This window comes from Natator depressus, chromosome 6 (assembly GCF_965152275.1).
Source record: "Natator depressus isolate rNatDep1 chromosome 6, rNatDep2.hap1, whole genome shotgun sequence".
In the NCBI taxonomy this organism is placed as follows: Eukaryota; Metazoa; Chordata; order Testudines; family Cheloniidae; genus Natator; species Natator depressus.
This window is the reverse complement of record NC_134239.1, coordinates 20,391,977-20,410,112: the sequence shown is the minus strand read 5'-3', so window position 1 is coordinate 20,410,112 and position 18,136 is coordinate 20,391,977. Positions and strand designations below refer to the sequence as shown.

Below are 18,136 nucleotides of genomic sequence, written 5' to 3'. Positions count from 1 at the left end.
CAGGTGAGCCCTCCAGGTAAACACATTGTTGTTAATGTAGCCTCATACTCTGTAAGGCAGCGCTGAGGGAGGAGGCACAAGGTAGAGGCTGCAAACACTTCCCTGGGGAAATTCAACGTGATGATGAACCCATGCTATCCCTCTGGAGCACACACAGTAGTGCAAGTATTTTGGTACCCTCCAGTATGCAGTACCGGCAAGAGATTTTTAGCAGGTACAGGGTAATGGAAAGACTTGGGGCTAGCCCCCACCTCCGGATAGATGAAACTGTGCTCTGCTCCTTAAAGGAGCTGAAGGTGGCTAGGGAGGGCATTCGTTCTTTATATGGCTTTAACAGCACAATACATATGCTAACAAACAAAGGCGTTGTTTGTTTAGCATATATATTGTGCTGTTAAGTTAGTCAGGATCCTTGAGGGGAGGGGGAGGGGGAGACGGAAGTTGTTTAAACAATGTTTTTGATTCTGTTTCTCCCCATTGGTCTGAATTATCCATGACATTCATACTGCATTACATCAAGTCCAAATCATTAGAGGAATGTTTCTGCTTTCACTGACCAGAGGATGTTTGAATTTTCATGTCAGCCCAGTTCTGTAGCCTGATGAGAATCAGGTGGTGTCCCCAGTGTACATAGAATTCTTCTTTGGAGTCAAACTAGTCTAATATGCATTTTGTTAAGTGGAGCTGGAGCAGCAAAACAAAGAAAACATGCCTCATTTCCAGCTTTGTGGGTAAGAGAACTATAAGTGAAGATTATAATTCTGAACACTGACAGCCTTAAGTCAGCTGCCTCAGGAATCTGCCAAGAACTTTTCTGAAAATATGTTCCTTATCTTAGCAACAGAGCTAAGACTTATCATACATCTGCCCACCTTTATTCGAATGAAGCTCCTTCTGATCTGACAGCTCCAGCATTGTCAGTTTCATCCAGAACAATTTACTAACTTGGAACCTAATCATGTAAATGCTCAATCATTTGATCAGTCCCATTGAAGACAATGGGACTATTTGCATGACTATGGACCACTTTTGTGGTAAGAGTTTCAGGAGTCTGCTCTGTTCCTATAAAGGAAGTTGAATCTCCCATTGAATGCAATGTTTGGGCACAGTATTATAATGCAGTTTGGGATACAGTTCTACTTAAAATGTCTTTTATTAAGTCATACATACGCTGAAATGGCTTCTCACCTAACTCCCATATTCCATGTTAAACAGACTGAAATACTACATATTTGGGGGGAAAGTGAGTAGTTAAGCATGTTGATGTTTGTGTATATAAACACCCATTTCACCACTGTACTGGAAAATATAGTTAAACTTTCTTCAAATTCCATAGAAAATTAAGTTCAACAGCCCCAATTGTTTTCTGTGTTAATCAGTGTGTACCTGAAAAAATTACATGCTTTCTACAAGAAAAGAATCAGTCCACACTTACTGGGAAAAAAAATTCCTTCCAGCTGGTGTTCAGAAGAGTGCCACAAGACACATACATAACCTCATGAGCAGAGGGTGGAGAGGATACCTTCCCACATTATGACCAGCAAAAATAAATAATAAAATCTCAGAGGTAGAGGTTCACAGATTTGGAAACCTAAAAACCTGTGCTGTGCTTTAAACCACCTCAGTGTATACCAGGTTTACAAACATTAAAAAGTTAACTGCAAAGGAACACTGAAGCCCACTAACCTGAATGTGTGCCAGTACGCCCTCACTAACTAAAGGCTCAGTCACACCTGAACAGATAAAAATGAACCTTGCTCTTTTACGCTAAACAGAGTCATGTCACTGGCTCCGTCTCTGTTCTCGTATAACAGATAACAAAACTCCAGTGTGGCATGGTGCTGGCATATAGGATTTCAGGTACGTGGTGTGATTTTTTTTTTTTTTTTTTTTTCCCGACTTCAGAATCTCTTTTGGGAATAGTCATGTACGTGAAATAGCTGGTACTTATGATTATGCTGTGGGTGGGAGGCGCAGAGTCTCCCCTTTCCCTCTGCCTGCAGCAATCGGCTGTTTTGCAGTGTTCAGGTGGCTCTGTAGGGTATAGGGGGAGGAGCGAGGATGCAGTGTGCAGCCTCCCCCCTCCCTCACCATGTCTCCCGCCCACACGAATCAGCTGTTTCGTGGGCGTTCAGGAGGCTCTGGGTGGGAGGGGAGAGGCTGCATGTCACATCCTTGCTCCCCCCCCCCCCCCCCCCCCGAGCCTCCTGAATGCATGTGAAACAGCTGGTTGCTATGGGAGGGGGGAGTTGCTGATCCGCAGGGCCACCGAGGGTTGGGAGGCACGGGGGGTGGGGGTGGAGGGGAACTGATGTGGGGGCTGCTGGCCCACCGTGGTTCCAAGTCCCCATGGCCAAACAACATTATAAGGAAACATTGCGCAACTTAAATGAGTATGTTCTCTAATAGATCAGGGACGTAACAGTGAAACAACATTAACTGGGACGATGTTAAGTGAGGAGTTACTGTATGGATTTTTGTTCTGTTCCTAAGTGAACTTAAGTCCTAGATTTAACCTGCTGCCAGTAACCTTTTTAACTTGCTGTATGGTCTTGTGTGTTCATGGAGAAAATGTCTTCAGTATCTAGAAAATTGTTACCATTATAAAAGAGCTGCTTCTTCAAGTGATTGCTCATGTCAATTCAAGGTAGGTGTGAGCATGTCGCGTGCATGATTGTTGGAAGGCTTTTCCTCTAGCGGTACCCTTTGGGTCCTTCATGGCTGTGTATATAGGTCCCTTCCGTCTCTTCAGTTCTTTCTTACCGCCAGTGACAGTCGTTAGAACAGCTCTCTCTCTTGCGTTTGCAAGTGCTTCCCTAGTGGTCATTTTTCTTGTCTATCTGTAAATAGTTATATAGCTTTAGTTGTAGTTTAGTATATGTTAGTTTTACATTTGGGGTTTTTCCCTCCTGAGAGACCGGGGCATGCCTCTGTCTCAGGGCTTCGGGTCATGCCTTAAGCCCATGGCCAAATGGTACCCACATGATTCCTCTCTCAAGTGCCTGGGTGAAAGTCACCAGTCCAACAGGTTCAAAATCTACAGGGGCTTTACCTCCAGAACTAAAAAGGAACGGGACTCTAGGCTGAAAGTCCTCCTCATGGAGTCAGCCCTTCGCCCCGAGGTGGTGTTAGACCCGGCACAGAGAACTTCAATGCAGAGTACCCCGGCGTCTGTGCGGGAGGTTTTAGTGCTGAGGAAGGATTCGTCTAAGGAGCCCCGGCACCACCATTTCCCCACACCGGGAACCAGCTCCAGTGTAGGACACTACTCACAGTCAGAGATGCCGCACAAGAACAAAAAGGCTGATAGGACACTTGGTCGTGGTCCTACCTATGCACCATTGACTCCTGCCTTACGGGGAAGTCCATCAGTTTGGTCCTGGTGGACTCCACAGTGCAGGAGGAACTGGAGGAGGATCTGGATCTTCCCTCCACGCCGGACATGTTCTGGGTGGCAAGGGACCTGATTGCCATGACTGCACAGTCCCCTATCCCATCAACCCGTGTACAGCACCAACAGCTGTACTGACACTTTTTTCTGCCACAGGGGCAAGCCCACTATGATATGGCACCGTTCCCCCTCACCGTCTGGGTCCGCTCTGCCATGGTTGGGCTTGGATTTCTCTTCGGATTCGGAGGCAGACTCCTACATGTCTTGCTGGAGCTGGTACTGCTCCCGGCGCTGCCCCAGGCAGGATGAAAGGCAACCGGTGCCCATAATGTCCTGGCCCTCTCAGTGGCAGGGGCCTACTCAGTGGCCCTTTTGGACACCATGAACCTATCACCAGGCCCAAGTGCTAGAGTATGGGGCCATGTCGATGGCATCAGAGGTCCGTGCGCCTCCGTCAGCTTCCTTGGTCACCCAAGAACCCCCTTGTGGTTGGGGCGCTCAGGCTGATGAACCGGCAACACAGGGCACTGGCATGAGCGCCGGCACCGTAGCCACCATGGCACCAGGTACCACGGCAGCCACCTGCGCAACGCAAGGGACCGACACCCAGGCAGACCCCGTGCCACCGAAGGGGTCGTCCTCATCCTCCCCTGATGAGGCAGTGGTGGGGACATCCACCACATTGCCTGTTATGGATATTAGGGCCCATTAGAACCTCCTTAGGAGGGCTGCCCAAAACCTTAATGTGCAGGCGGCGGAGGTCGCGGAGGACATTGACCCAGTGGTGGATATTCTGGCCCCTGAAGGGCCATCGAGGGTAGTTTTGGCTCATTAAAACTATCCAAAACACTACCAACGTATTGTGGCACAATCCTGCCTCTATTCCGTCAACAGCCAAGGTGGTAGAGCAGGGATACTTGGTGCCATCCAAAGGGTACAAGCACCTCTTTACCCACCCCGTGCCTGGGACCCTGGTGTTGGAGGCAGCTAACCATAAGGAGCGGCAGGCCCACCGCGGCTCACGCCTAAATGCAAGGAAGCCAAGAAGCTGGACCTCTTTGGTCGAAAAGTATACTCCTGGGGGGCTTCAGCTTTGAATAGCTAACCAACATGCAGTCCTAAGATGCTATGCTTACAATTCCTTTGGCGAAGTTCCAGGAATTGCACCTGGAGGACTCACAATCTGAATTCGCAGCGATCCTAGAGGAGGGCAAGGTGGCGGCCAGGACCTCTCTCCAGGCCACCGTGGACCCCGTTGACTCTGCTACCTGCACTATGGCCACAGCAATGACTATGAGGTGCAGCTCTTGGCTCCAGGTTTCTGGGTTCCCGCAAGAGGTCCAAAATACAATCCAGGATCTGCCCTTCGACTACTCAGGTCTGTTTGCAGAGTGGATGGACTCAAGGCTGCATAGCCTTAAGGACTCGCGGGTGACCCTTAAATCCCTGAGGATTCACACATTGGCCCCCCAAAGCCGTTTAAACCCCCAAGCTGTTCTGCAATTCTACTCTGCTCCTCCTAGACGGGATTTTAGTAGAAAGCAGGGCAGGAGTAACAGGAGGCACCCATCGCAATCCTTCTCGGGCCAGGGCCAGGGCTTGGCTAAACAGCAGTGGGGCTGTCAAAATCTAAAGGGAAGGGTAACCACCTTTTTGTCAAGGTTTCTTCCCCACTCTGAACTCGAGGGTACAGCTGTGGGGACCTGCATGAAAGACCCCCTAAGCTTATTCTTACCAGCTCAGGTTAAAAACTTCCTCAAGGTACAAACTTTGCCTTGTCCTTGAACCCTAATGCTGCCACCACCAAGCGTATTAAACAAAGAACAGGGAAAGAGCCCACTTGGAGATGTCTTCCCCCCCAAAATATCCCCCCAAGCCCTACACCCGCTTTCCTGGGGAAGGCTTGATAAAAATCCTCATCAATTTGTACAGGTGAACACAGACCCAAACCCTTGGATCTTAAGAATAATGAAAAAGCAATCAGGATCTTTAAAAGAAGAATTTTAATTAAAGAAAAAGTAAAAGAATCACCTCTGTAAAATCAGGATGGTAACTACCTTCCAGGGTAATCAGATTCAAAACATAGAGAATCCCTCTAGGCAAAACCTTAAGTTACAAAAAGACACCAAAACAGGAATATACATTCTATTCAGCACAGCTATTTTACCAGCCATTAAACAAAAGAAAATATAACGCATTTCTAGCTAGATTACTTACTAACTTAACAGAAGTTCTGAAGAGCATTCCTGACCTGGTCCCAGCAAAAGCATCACCCAGACAGACCCTTTGTCCCCCCTCCCCCTCCAGCTTTGAAGGTAACTTGTCTCCTCATTGGTCATCTTGGTCAGGTGCCAGCGAGGTTATCTTAGCTTCTTAACCCTTTACAGGTGAAAGGGTTTTGCCTCTGGCCACAAGGATTTTATAGTTCTGTATACAGAAAGGTGGTTACCCTTCCCTTTAGATTTGACAGGGGCACAAAGCCAAACTTTTGAAGGTTTCAGAGTAACAGCTGTGTTAGTCTGTATTCGCAAAAAGAAAAGGAGTACTTGTGGCACCTTAGAGACTAACCAATTTATTTGAGCATAAGGTTTCGTGAGCTACAGCTCACTTCATCGGATGCATACTGTGGAAAATACCGAAGATGTTCTTATACATACAAACCATGAAAAAATGGGTGTTTACCACTACAAAAGGTTTTCTCTCCCCCCACCCCACTCTCCTGCTGGTAATAGCTTTTTAATAGCTATTAACGGGGGATCCGTTGCCACACCTGTGGATATAGTCTGTCTAGCTCCTTAAGGAAGTGTCCAGCTATGGGGCTAGCAAATATTGACTGCCCCACCACACCTGGGTGGAAAGCAGAAATAGCCGCCAGGTGCACCTTAATTGACGAGACTGCCAGCCCCTGTTGCTTTGAGTAAATAGTCCAGTATAAAGGGGATTGAGGATTGGAGCAGAGGGGTACCCTTCTGGAGGATCAAATAGAGAACAGTTTCCACTTGGCCAGATAAGTGGCACAAGTGGAGGGTTTTCTACTGCTCAGAAGAACCTCCTTAACCAAATCAGAGCACTGAAGCTCTGACGAGTTCAGTCATGGAGTTTCCGTGCTGTGAGGTGAAGACAATCCAAAATGGGATGCTGGAGGCGGCCGTGGTCCTGCGTGATGAGGTTCGGAATCATGGGAGCGTCCTCTAAGAGGTCTAACAGCATGGAGAACCAGTGTTGGTGGGGCCTTGCTAGTGCTATGAGAATAAGCGATGTCTTGTCTTACTGGACCTTGAGGAGGACTTTGTGGATGAGAAGGAAGGGTTGGAACACATACAGAAGTTTTCCCATCCACGAAAGGAGAAAAGTGTCCAACATGGAGCCGGGGCTGTGGTTCAGGAAGGAGCAAATCTGCTGGCACTGGAAGATTAATGCTGGCAACATCTTGGTGGAGAGACCATTCGTGGCCATGAAAGGACCTGCTGAGGCAATCAGCTAGTTTGTTTTGTGAGCCTGGCAGGTATGACACCTCTAACTGTATCAAGTGGGAGATGCAAAAGTCACACAGTTTGAGAGCTTCCTGGGACAGGGGAAAGGAGTGAGCACCACCCTGTTTGTTTATATAGCACGTTGCTGTGGTACTGTCCACACACACACACACACACACACACACACACACCCCCCCCGAAGACAGGCCTGAAATGTCGGGCAAGCTAGACACACCACTCGCAGCTCTCTGACACTGATCTGTAACAATAGTTCTGCCTGGGACCATAGACCTTGAGTCCTGACATTGCCCAGACATGCCCCCCACCCCACCACCGATACATCTGTGACTAGTGACAGTGATGGCTGTGGCTTGGAGAAAGGTACTCCCACAAAGACTACCTGCAGCTGTAGCCACCACCACAGGGACTGGAGGACCCGAAGAGGCAGTGTGACCAGCCTGTCCAGAGGGTGCCAACTCGGCCTGTACACCTAAGCCAGCCATGACTGGAGAGGGCGGAGCCGCAGCCTTGTTCGCTGCACTATGTAGGTGCAAGCCACCATATGACCCAGCAGTCTTAGGCAGTTCCTGGCTGTTGTGCTTGGGAACCGATGGAGACCTTCGATGATGGCACTTAGGATCAGAAATCGAGACTCGGGCAGAGACGCCCTGGCTTGGGTGGAGTCCAAGACAGAGAACGCAAAAAGAAAAGGAGTACTAGTCTCTAAGGTGCCACAAGTACTCCTTTTCTTTAGCAGACTAACACGGCTGCTACTCTGAAACAAGACAGAGAACACAATTAATTGGGGCCGAGTGGGGATCAGGGTCAGTTTTGCTATGTTGAGGCCGAGACCGAGTCTGAGGAACATTGCCCGCACCAGATTCACGTGTTCCTCCACCTGGGCTTGGAGATCTGCCCTTGATGAGCCAGTCGTCCAGATATGAGAAGACTTGCACCCGGTGCCTGCGAAGAAAGGCCACCACAACCGCCATGCACGTGGTGAACACCCTAGGGGTTGCCGATAGTCCGAATGGGAGGACTGTGAACTGATAGTGCAGGCCTCTGACCACAAATCGCAGAAAATGTCTGTAGGATGGGATTATGGAGATGTGGAAGTATATGCATCTTTCAAGTTGAGGGTGGCTCCATATCCAGGGAGGGAAATGATGGAAGCCAAGGATACCATGCAGAACTTCAATTTCTTCATGAATCTGTTGAGATTTCGCAAGTCTAGAATAGACCTGAGCCCACCCTTGGCCTTGGGGATTAGAAAACAACAGGAGTAGAACCCCCTGCCCCTGAACTCCAGATGAACCTCCTCTACCATCCTGAGTAGAAGGAGCAATTGCAACTCCTTATGCAGGAGATGCTTGTGAGAAAGGTCCCTGAAGAGGAACAAGGAAGGTGAGTGGGAGTGAACAGAATTGTAGAGAGTATCCCAATTCTGTTGTGCTCAGGACCACAGCCTGGTCCTCTCGAGGCTCATGGGACCCCCCTTTGAGCCTCTAGCAACCTACTCTCTTTGAAAATGCCTTTCCTTGTGGCCACAACTTCAGCCAGAAGGGTGTTTGAGCCCAAAGCATTAACTTCTGAGCCCCCTTATAGAATTTTCTATAAGGACAAGGTGCAGTTGTGGCCATACCTGGCCTTTGTCCCCAAAGTAGTTTTGCAGTTCCATACGAATCAGGACATTTTCCTGCCAGTGTTCTTCCCGAAACTGCATGCCAATGACAGAGCATATGCTCTGGACGTTAGACATGTACTGGCTTTTTACATCGAGTGTGCAAAGCCGTTTAGAAAGTCGATGCAACTCTTCATCACTGTCGCTGAAAGGATGAAAGGGCTTCCTATCTCATCCCAACAAATTTCTTCTTGAATCACAGTCTGCATCAGGATGTGCTATGACCTGGCAAAGGTTCCAGCCCCAGTGTTCACGGCGCACTCCACCAGAGCACAGGCTTCATCTGCAGTGTTCTTTGCGCAGGTCCCCATTCAGGATATCTGTAGGGCAGCAATCTGGTTGTCTATCCATACCTTTCCATCTCACTTTGCCATCACCACAGGATAGGGTTGATGCCGCATTTGGTAGAGTCTGCAACTTGATGAAGTCTGACCCCTCCTCTGGGGAACTGCTTGGGCATCACTTACTTGGGATTGACATGAGTGATCACTCGAAGAAAAAATGGTTACCTACCTTTCATAACTGTTCTTCAAGATGTGTTGCTCATGGTCATTTCACGACCAACCTGCCTCCCCTCTGTTGGAGTATCTGGCAAGAAGGAACTGAAGAGTCCGTAGGTCGGTAGGGAAGCTATATACACCTCCATGAAGGAGCCACTCCAGGTGGCTCCAGAGCTGAGCCAACGGGTACCGCTAGGGGGAAAACCTGACAATCATGCATGCGGTTCACTCACACCTACTTGGAATGGACATGAGTAACACATCTCGAAGAATAACAGTTTCAGAAGTAGGTAACCGTTTTTATTAAAACTAATCGCTTTAGATTAGGGATACTCTATATAAAGGTAGCCTTCCAAGGGTAGCTTCCTTCCAGTGCACTTCAGATACTTTACACTTGCGTTACATTGAATTTTTATTTATAAAAAAAAGTATAAAAAAGCCTTTTTATAGTTATGAACAGAACTTTAAAAACTACTTTAATGTAAAAGTTTTGAAAAGCTCATCACTGATAGGTTCTTCCTTCTCAATTAACAATATTGTCTTCACTGGAGATAATACAATCCAGATAAAGGAAACTAAGCGTAGAAAATTACTGCAGATCTGGTATTTAATGGCACTGCATTTTTTTTTTGAATTTATCACTTATGAAGCTCTGACTGGTTTGGCTGCGGGTAACCTGATACTGTCTTTTGCAAATGCAGCAAGTATGGTATGAGATCAGCAGAGCTACTTGAGCTGGAGCTCCCTTATTGTAAATGGCAGGGAGTTTTGGCAGAGTGTACTTGGGGAGGATTTCTTGCGATGAATCCTGCCTTGGTTTGCCAGCACCTAGATGCATTGACCACTTCAGCATGTTGTAAATGCAGTTTGAAGTCTCTCCCTCGTCTTTAGAGGAGGGGCTTGGCTTGAGAGTTGTTGTTTTTTAATATATTTGCTGATGAATCTGTTTAGGTGAGATAAACCCACTTTTATATTATGTTTTATGTACTTAGGTTTATAAAAGCCTCTGAGCCATCAATCCAGTGCCTCAGGAGTCTGTTCCAAAAGTTTAATTTTTTTTTATGTGCGCGGGTACAAATTAACTTGCCAACTGAGCTTTTTTATTTTTTAATGCAGTTTACTAACAGTTTGGTAACATGTTCCTCAGAGGGCTACATTGACTGTTTTAGCTATTTGCACTAATACATTGGCGTTTGGGGATTTGTGTACACAGCCAGTATGTGAAGATAAGCCTTCTGGGGTCCCAAGGCCTGTACATGGTATTGCCGTTTTCTTCAGGTCCAGTATGGTAATGTATTTTTCCCACAGAAAAGAGTTCTTTCCCTGTAAGTTGAGAAAATAAGGAAGAAAACTTGGAAGATATGGAGCCAATACGCCTCAACATTGTTGTTCATTATCTAGTCATAATGCAAAATGTCAAGTGTGATGCCACTTGTCTCAAAGCAGATAGAATGCCTTTTTCATACATTATATTTAATTGCTTTCCACAAAAGATTATAGTAGGCCAGCAGTAGTCACTGGCACTACACATTTCTATCCTACTCTTGGTATCTACTCTGAAAATTTAGAATTTATTATACAAAAATATTAATTTGAAGAATAAGAATGCTACTAAAGAAATTGTGATAGATGACCTTCAACATGTTCAGGTTATGCTTTGTCTGTTTCTCTGATTTAACGGAAAAATACTGCCTTTTTATTCAATATCACTAAATTTTTTTACAGTGGTTAAATGAGGAGAGAATTATCCAGCGGCTTGTAGAAATTGTACATCCGTCTCAAGATGAAGATGTAAGTACTGTGTTGTGCTTGTCAAGATCCAGCTGTTTAGCTTATTAATTATTGCTGTTACAAGAAGTTATGATTCTAGTCGGCCTGTCTTAGGTAACAGAAAATCTTAAAGCAATAGTATAATCAGAAATAGGACTTTAATGTCAGTATTGACTTTGCTTATTTATGGAATTAGTACGTATTATCAGATCTGCATCAGGGTCTGGCCCCTGAAATTCTTGAGGGGATGAGATAGGATGGCAGGAGTCCCCTAGCAGTGCTATTCTGCCATCTTGGTGGCAGTGGAATGGAGTCCTGTCTAAAGGCATTTGATGTTTAGAAATGTGTTTGAAAAAAACTTTACCTTCCCCTATAAAATAACAGATTGCTTGGCATTTGGTCATGGTTTTTTGTGCACAGCTTCATAATTTCTGGGATGAGAAGTATTCTTTAGATAATGTGTAGTCCTATACTGCTCTTACAACAAAAACATTTTCTTTTTCAGAGGCATTCAAATGCATCACAGTCGCTCTGTGAAATTATTCGCCTGAGCAGAGACCAGATGTTACAAGTACAGAACAGTTCAGAACCAGACCCGCTGCTTGCAACTCTAGAAAAGTATGTTGGACATTTTAACTTCTGATTTATTTGCCTTGTATCTCTGAATGGTGGCATTTATTTTTAGTTATTTGAAACCTTTTGGAAATAACAAGAATTACTTTCCCATTATGTGCAGCCAACAAAATGTATGGGTGTTTTGTGAAGTAACAAAATTTATGAAAAAACGAGGAGTACTTGTGGCACCTTAGAGACTAACAAATTTACATGGGCATAAGCTTTCGTGGGCCAACACCCACTTTGTTCAGTGCATGCAGTGGAAAACAAGTAGGGAAGATCACCCCCCCCCCCCACACCCCCCGAGAAAAAATGGGTGTTGCGATACCAACTGTAAAGAGACCAATTAATTAAGGTGGGCTATTATCAGCAGGAGGAAAAAAAACCTTTTTATAGTGATAATCAGGATAGCCCATTTCAAACAGTTGGCAAGAAGGTGTGAGTAACAGTAGTGGAGGGGGGGGGTTGGAATTAGCATGGGGAAATAGTTTTTACTTTGTGTGATGACCCATCCGCTCCCAGTCTTTATTCACGCCATCAAGCTTCCTCTCAGTGCTTCCTCAGCTCTCGTCCCCTAACGCCCCTACTTTACTTACGCTACATTGATGACATCTTCTTCATCTGGACCCATGGAAAAGAAGCCCTTGAGGAATTCCACCACCAACCTCAGCCTGGACCAGTCCACACAAGAGATCCACATCCTGGATGCTACAGTGCTACTAACAATGGCCACATAAACACCATCCTATACCAGAAACCTACTGACTGCTTTCATCCAGACCACATCACACGATCCCTTGTCTACAGCCAAGCTCTACAATACAACCGCATTGTCTCCAGTCTCTGAGACAAACACCTACAGGATCTCTATCAAGCGTTCTTAAAACTACAATACCCACCTGCTGAAGTGAAGAAACAGATTGACAGAGCCAGAACACCTAGAAGTCACCTGCCCCAGGACAGGCCCAACAAAGAAAACAACAGAACGCCACTAGCCATCACCTTCAGCCCCCAACTAAAACCTCTCCAACGCATCATCAAGGATCTACAACCTATCCTGAAGGACGACCCATCGCTCTCGCAAATCTTGGGAGACAGGCCAGTCCTCACTTACAGACAGCCCCCCAACCTGAAGCAAATACTCACCAGGAGCCACGCAACAAAAACACTAACCCAGGAATCTACCCTTGCAGCGAACCCCGTTGCCAACTCTGTCCACATATCTATTCAAGGGACGCCATCATAGGACCTAATCATGTTAGCTGCATCATCAGAGGCTCGTTCACCTGCACATCTACCAATGTGATATATGCCATCATGTGCCAACAATGCCCCTCTGCCAAGTACATTGGTCAAACTGGACAGTCTCTACATAAAAGAATAAATGGACACAAATCAGACGTCAAGAATTATAACATTCAAAAACAAGTCGGAGAACACTTCAGCGTCCCTGGTCACTCAATTTCAGACCTAAAAGTCACAGTTTTCCAACAAAAAAAACTTCAAAAACAGTCTCCAACAAGAAACTGCAGAACTAGAATTAATTTGCAAACTGGACACCATTAAATTAGGCTTGAATAAAGACTGGGAGTGGATGAGTCATTACACAAAGTAAAAACTATTTCCCCATGCTAATTTTTTTCCCCCCTACTGTTACTCTTGCCTTCTTGTCAACTGTTTGAAATGGGCCATATTGATTATCACTACAAACGGGTTTTTTTTTCTCCTGCTGATAATAGCCCACCTTAATTAATTGGTCTCTTTACAGTTGGTATGGCAACACCCATTTTTTTCATGTTCCCTGTGTATATATGTCTTCCTACTGTATTTTCCACTGCATGCATCCAACGAAGTGGGTTTTAGCCCACGAAAGCTTATGCCCAAATAAATTTGTTAATCTCTAGGGTGCCACAAGTACTCCTCGTTGTTTTTTTGCTGATCTCGACTAACACGGCTACCAGTCTAAATTTATGAAAGTGAGCGAAGCTGAATTTAATTTCATATCACACTCTTTTATGAATGGTGGGTCTTGTCTGATAGTTGTGCATTATGCTGGTACTTAACAGAAGCCTGGATTTAAAACATTTAAATCTGCCGCTGTGGGCTAATAACTGTCAGAAAAATGATGAAGGAAACGAGCTTGATATTGGAGGAGGAGGGGAAAAATGTGAAAATGGCTCTGAACCCCCACCCAATCTTGTCCAGCATTTTTACAAAGAAACACTGTAGCTCTCTGTCTCTGTATAAATACAACTTTTTAAAATACAAAAGTATGTCTAACTATTGATGATGTTTTCTCTCTAGGCAAGAAATTATAGAACAGCTACTATCAAATATTTTTCATAAAGAGAAAAATGAATCTGCAATAGTCAGTGCAATCCAAATATTACTGACCTTACTTGAGACAAGGCGACCAACGTAAGACATTTCACCCCCTCTGTGATCACTTCCTTCATGAGATTTGTGCTGCTGCTGAATTTACCTTTTGTAGAGGTGGCATGACTTGCATCTTTCCATGAACTGCAGGATATATTATACACTCCCCACCTCCACCCCCCAGCAGGTGTCTGCCAGCTTCCCACCTGGAAGGGTTCTCTTGATCTAATGTAAAAAATGTAGCCATATAAACTTTTTTAAATTGCATCCTTAAATACCAGCTTTATTTCTCAGTTTTTGAAATCCTTTATGCTGGCTTTCATATCAGTCAGCTTCTGTTTAGATACTACAGTGGTGGAATTATAAGTGTCTGAGCACATCACTGTTCTCAGTTGTGGTTTGTCTCAAGAGTCTCAGATTCTATGAAAAGCATGATATTAAATGTTTGATGTGTTCCTACATTTCACAGCTTTGTCTTGATAGCTGGTGGTGGCTCCCATCTGAGTGTCCCCTACAACTATTACACCACAAGCCATTTCTGTCTGGTCTTGCTTTCCTTGTGTTTCAGCTTCTGCTCTTAGGTGATGCTAACAGTTGCGGTCCTTCATATCTGTCGGGGTCGGGTCCAGTCCATGGGCCTATTTTTGACCCCCAAAACATTATCTGCAACCTAGTCTTCAGGAGACTAAACTTTTTTTTTCTTGTATCAGTCTGTTCCTTTTTGTAGAACTGAAACAGGAGGAAGATGATGCACACTCCTTGATCACTTCCCTATCTTTCTGCTCATACTTGTCTCTTTCAGTGTTTGAATTTTTTACTTGTTTAAGTGGATTCCTCTGCCAGAGGCACAGGGTTTAAGTTGGCAGCAGATCTGCTTTGAATTGGACTCATGACATTACAATTTACAGCTGTCGTGCTGCAGGCATACATTGCGTCTCAAAACTTTAAGCTGTGAAGAAACACAAATGCTTCTAAATATTTTTAGTCATCTTGGTGAAAAAATTTTAAAGTGACATAGGAGCATAAGTGACTGTCAGTGAAAGTCATTGGGGACTTAAGGCATATCTACACCCCAATCTTAAATGGACCTAAGTTAAGAATTCTAACTCCTCATCGACCTAGCCCAGGGATGGGCGAACTACTGCCCTCGGGCCGCATCTGGCCTGTCAGACCTTTTTAATCTGCACGCTCCCAGCAGTGCTTACCTCAAGCAGCTCCTGGAAGCTGCGGAATATCCCCCCTCTGGCTCCTACGCATAGGGGTAGCTGGGGGCTACGCATGCTGCCCCACCCCAAGCGCCAGCTTTGCAGGTCCGCATAGGAGCCGGAGGGGGAACATGCCGCTGCTTCCGGGAGTTGCTTGAGGTAAGCGCTGCCCAGAGCCTGCACCCCTGACCTCCTCCCGCACCCCAATCCCCCCAGCGCTGATCCCCATCCCACCCTCTGAACCCCTCAGTCCCAGCCCAGAGCACCCTCCTGCACCCCAAACCCCTCATCCCCAGCCGCACCCCAGAGCCCACACCCCCGCCAGAGCCCTCACCCTCTCCCACACCCTGACCTCCAGTTTCATGAGCATTCATGGCCCGCTATACGATTTCCATACCCAGATGTGTTTGTCCACCACTGACCTAGCCACATCTGTGCCAGGAGTTAGATTGACCTAACTGTCACACAGGGCATGAAATTTTTCACATCCCTGATCTATGTCGCTAGGTTGATCTAATTTTTAAGTGTAGGCCAAGCCTTACATGCTTTTAAAACTTGTACTGTTTGGCACAAAGCATTTCCTAGGGATTAATGGCGACTTGCTATTTAATCAGTGTTGCCAAATCCATATGGCAGGAAGTGACCAGACAAACCCTCAGGAGGGGGGACCGAAGACTGAGCCTGCCTGAGCCCCGTTGCCCCAGGTGGGAAAGCTGCAGCCCAAAAGCTTCAGCCACAGGCAGGGGGCCTGTAACCTGAGCCCCACTGCCCAGGACTGAAGCTCTCTGGCTTTGGCTTCAGCCCCAGGTAGTGGGGCTCAGGCTTCAGCTTTGGCCTCAGGCTCCAGCAAGTCTAAGCCTGCCCTGGCAACCCCATTAAAACGGGGTTGTGACCCCACTTTCGGGTCCTGACCCACAGTTTGAGAACCACTACTCTAGATTTACCCCTTTGTGTATAGTCTTTTTCTAGTTATAGGTTTACAGAGCTGGTGCTATGTTAAGATTGTGTCTAATTTGAGTTAATATTGTAACTAATCCTGCAACATAATCATCAAACTTTTCTTTGTATATTTAGATTTGAAGGTCATATAGAGATCTGTCCTCCAGGCATGAGCCATTCAACATATTCAGTCAACAAAAGTGTTTTAGAAGCCATAAAAGCACGACTTGCATCCTTCCATGAGCTACTACTTGAGCCCCCGAAAGTAAGTGGAATCTGTAACTGTACCAAATGAAAATGGAGACCGATTACAGTCTGTCATTTAGTGATAAAGGCTTTAAAAATAGTTTTTCTTAGAGTTCTTGCTCATGTCCATTCCACATTAGGTGTGTGTGCACCATCGCCAGAGATTTTTTTCCCTTAGTGGTATCCATCAGGCTGGCTCTAGCGCCCTCTGGTGCCACGCGCTCATGGACCACTGTAAAGGGCCCAGTCCCCCACACCGTCTGTTTCTTCTTAATGCCCAGGATGGTCACTGGAACACCTTCTGTTGCTTCCGCAAGGCATTCATTCAGTGGTTTTTTTGTTCTCTAGTTTAGTTATCTTCCATTTTAATTTCTAGTAGTAGTGTAGATAATATTACTGTATACAGTGAGGCCCCCCTCCCCTGCTTAGTGTAGCGGGGCTTCTGCTGCTGCTGGGCATGCCCTGGTCTTTGGGCTTCAAACTCTGCCTCCTGCGGCAAGCCTGTGCTTGTGGGCAACCCACACTCTAAATGTCTGGAAGAAGCTCACATATAAGAGCATTGCCAAATCTGCCGCCACTTCAAGCCTTATACAAAAAAGGACAGGGAGGCTAGACTAAGAGCTGTCCTAATGGAAGCCACACTTAGACCTGCATCAGAGGCAAGCCAGTTGAACTCAATGCCTCGGCTTCAATGTAAAGCACCCTCTGGCACTGCGTGTTTCTCAGCACCATTCGTCCTGTCCAGTACTGAGAGAAGCACAAGAAACTGGTCCGAGAGAGGATACTACCCAGTACTGAGGAAGGACAAACATGGGGAGTGTGACCCATGTCAGACCACTCCTCCACCCGTTCTGCTAGCAGCACCATCGACTCCACCCTGCTCGCAGGTGCCGTTGAGTCCAGTGAAGGGCCCCATCTGCCAATGCCAGGGGGACCTCATGGTGCCAGCGGGATCGCAGTGCCTTCCAACCTTGAGACCTTTGCAGTGGCCAGCTTCTGCTGACCCCGATGGGACAACTACTGGCTCTGATGAGCGTGTCGAACAGAATGGAGCATGTTGCCCCGAGCTCATATGCAGCACCAGGCCCTTCAGTACTGACCAGAGGAAAACTGGCCCTTCTGTTGTCGGCAAAGATGTCTCTGCTCCAGCACTGGTTGATGGAAATGAAGGGTACTGCTCCCCCATGGTCTCCTGAAAAGTCCTCAGAGTTAGAGGTGGAATCCTGTGCAGAGCCAAAGGGCCACTGCCAATATCTCTCCTACATCCCACTGGATCTTGGTGTCTTCAGCCAGCACCAATCCTCCTCCCTGGTTCTGACCAAGAAGCCGAAGAGAACCATGAGGGGAAGATCCCCCACTTCCCATAAGGGAAAGGACAGGGCTGGAGGAGAGCCAAGACCCGTGCCGGGCGACTTGACATCAAGTATCTCTACACCACCTGGCTCGAAACTCTGTTGTAGTTGTAGTTGAGGGTGGTTAATCAAAGGGAGAGGCAGGGGCAACCTGGACCCACACCCAAAAATAGAGACTGGATCTGTTTGGGCAAAAAGTTTGTCGTCCAGGCTCCCATTGGCTTGGTGGTTGTCTACCCTCTTTCACCGCCACTACGATTACAACATGTGGCAGGCCATGGCCAAGTGCGAGGTTTTGCTTACTGAAGGGCCCAGGAAGGAATTCCGGGCAATCCTCCAGGAGGGCACAGCTCTGGCCAGGGTGGTCCTCCAGGCATCTTCGAATGCGGCGGGCTCTGCAGCTCGCACCATGGCCTCAGCTGTCTCCATGTAGCTGGCATCCTGGCTGCTCCTCTTTGGCCTGTTGACAGAGGCTCAGCAGTCAATGCAGGACCTCCCCTTCAACAGCCAGGCCTTGTTTGCAGAACAGATGGACAATAAGCTGCATGAGCTAAAGGACTCCCGCCCCACCCTGAAAAGTCTAAGGCT

At 46.7% G+C, this 18,136-nt stretch overlaps 1 protein-coding gene across 10 annotated transcripts in view; it reads left to right on the top strand.

Moving 5' to 3' along the window:
* PPP6R3 (protein phosphatase 6 regulatory subunit 3) overlaps window positions 1-18,136 on the top strand; it is a 135,111-nt gene that overhangs the window by 53,004 nt on the left and 63,971 nt on the right. For all 10 annotated transcript variants that reach the window (XM_074954723.1, XM_074954725.1, XM_074954724.1 and 7 more), the window contains 4 exons: window positions 10,771-10,836; window positions 11,321-11,433; window positions 13,735-13,848; window positions 16,086-16,215. In XM_074954723.1, the coding sequence (XP_074810824.1) occupies window positions 10,771-10,836; window positions 11,321-11,433; window positions 13,735-13,848; window positions 16,086-16,215 (423 nt within the window). The remainder of the gene's footprint in view (window positions 1-10,770; window positions 10,837-11,320; window positions 11,434-13,734; window positions 13,849-16,085; window positions 16,216-18,136) is intronic.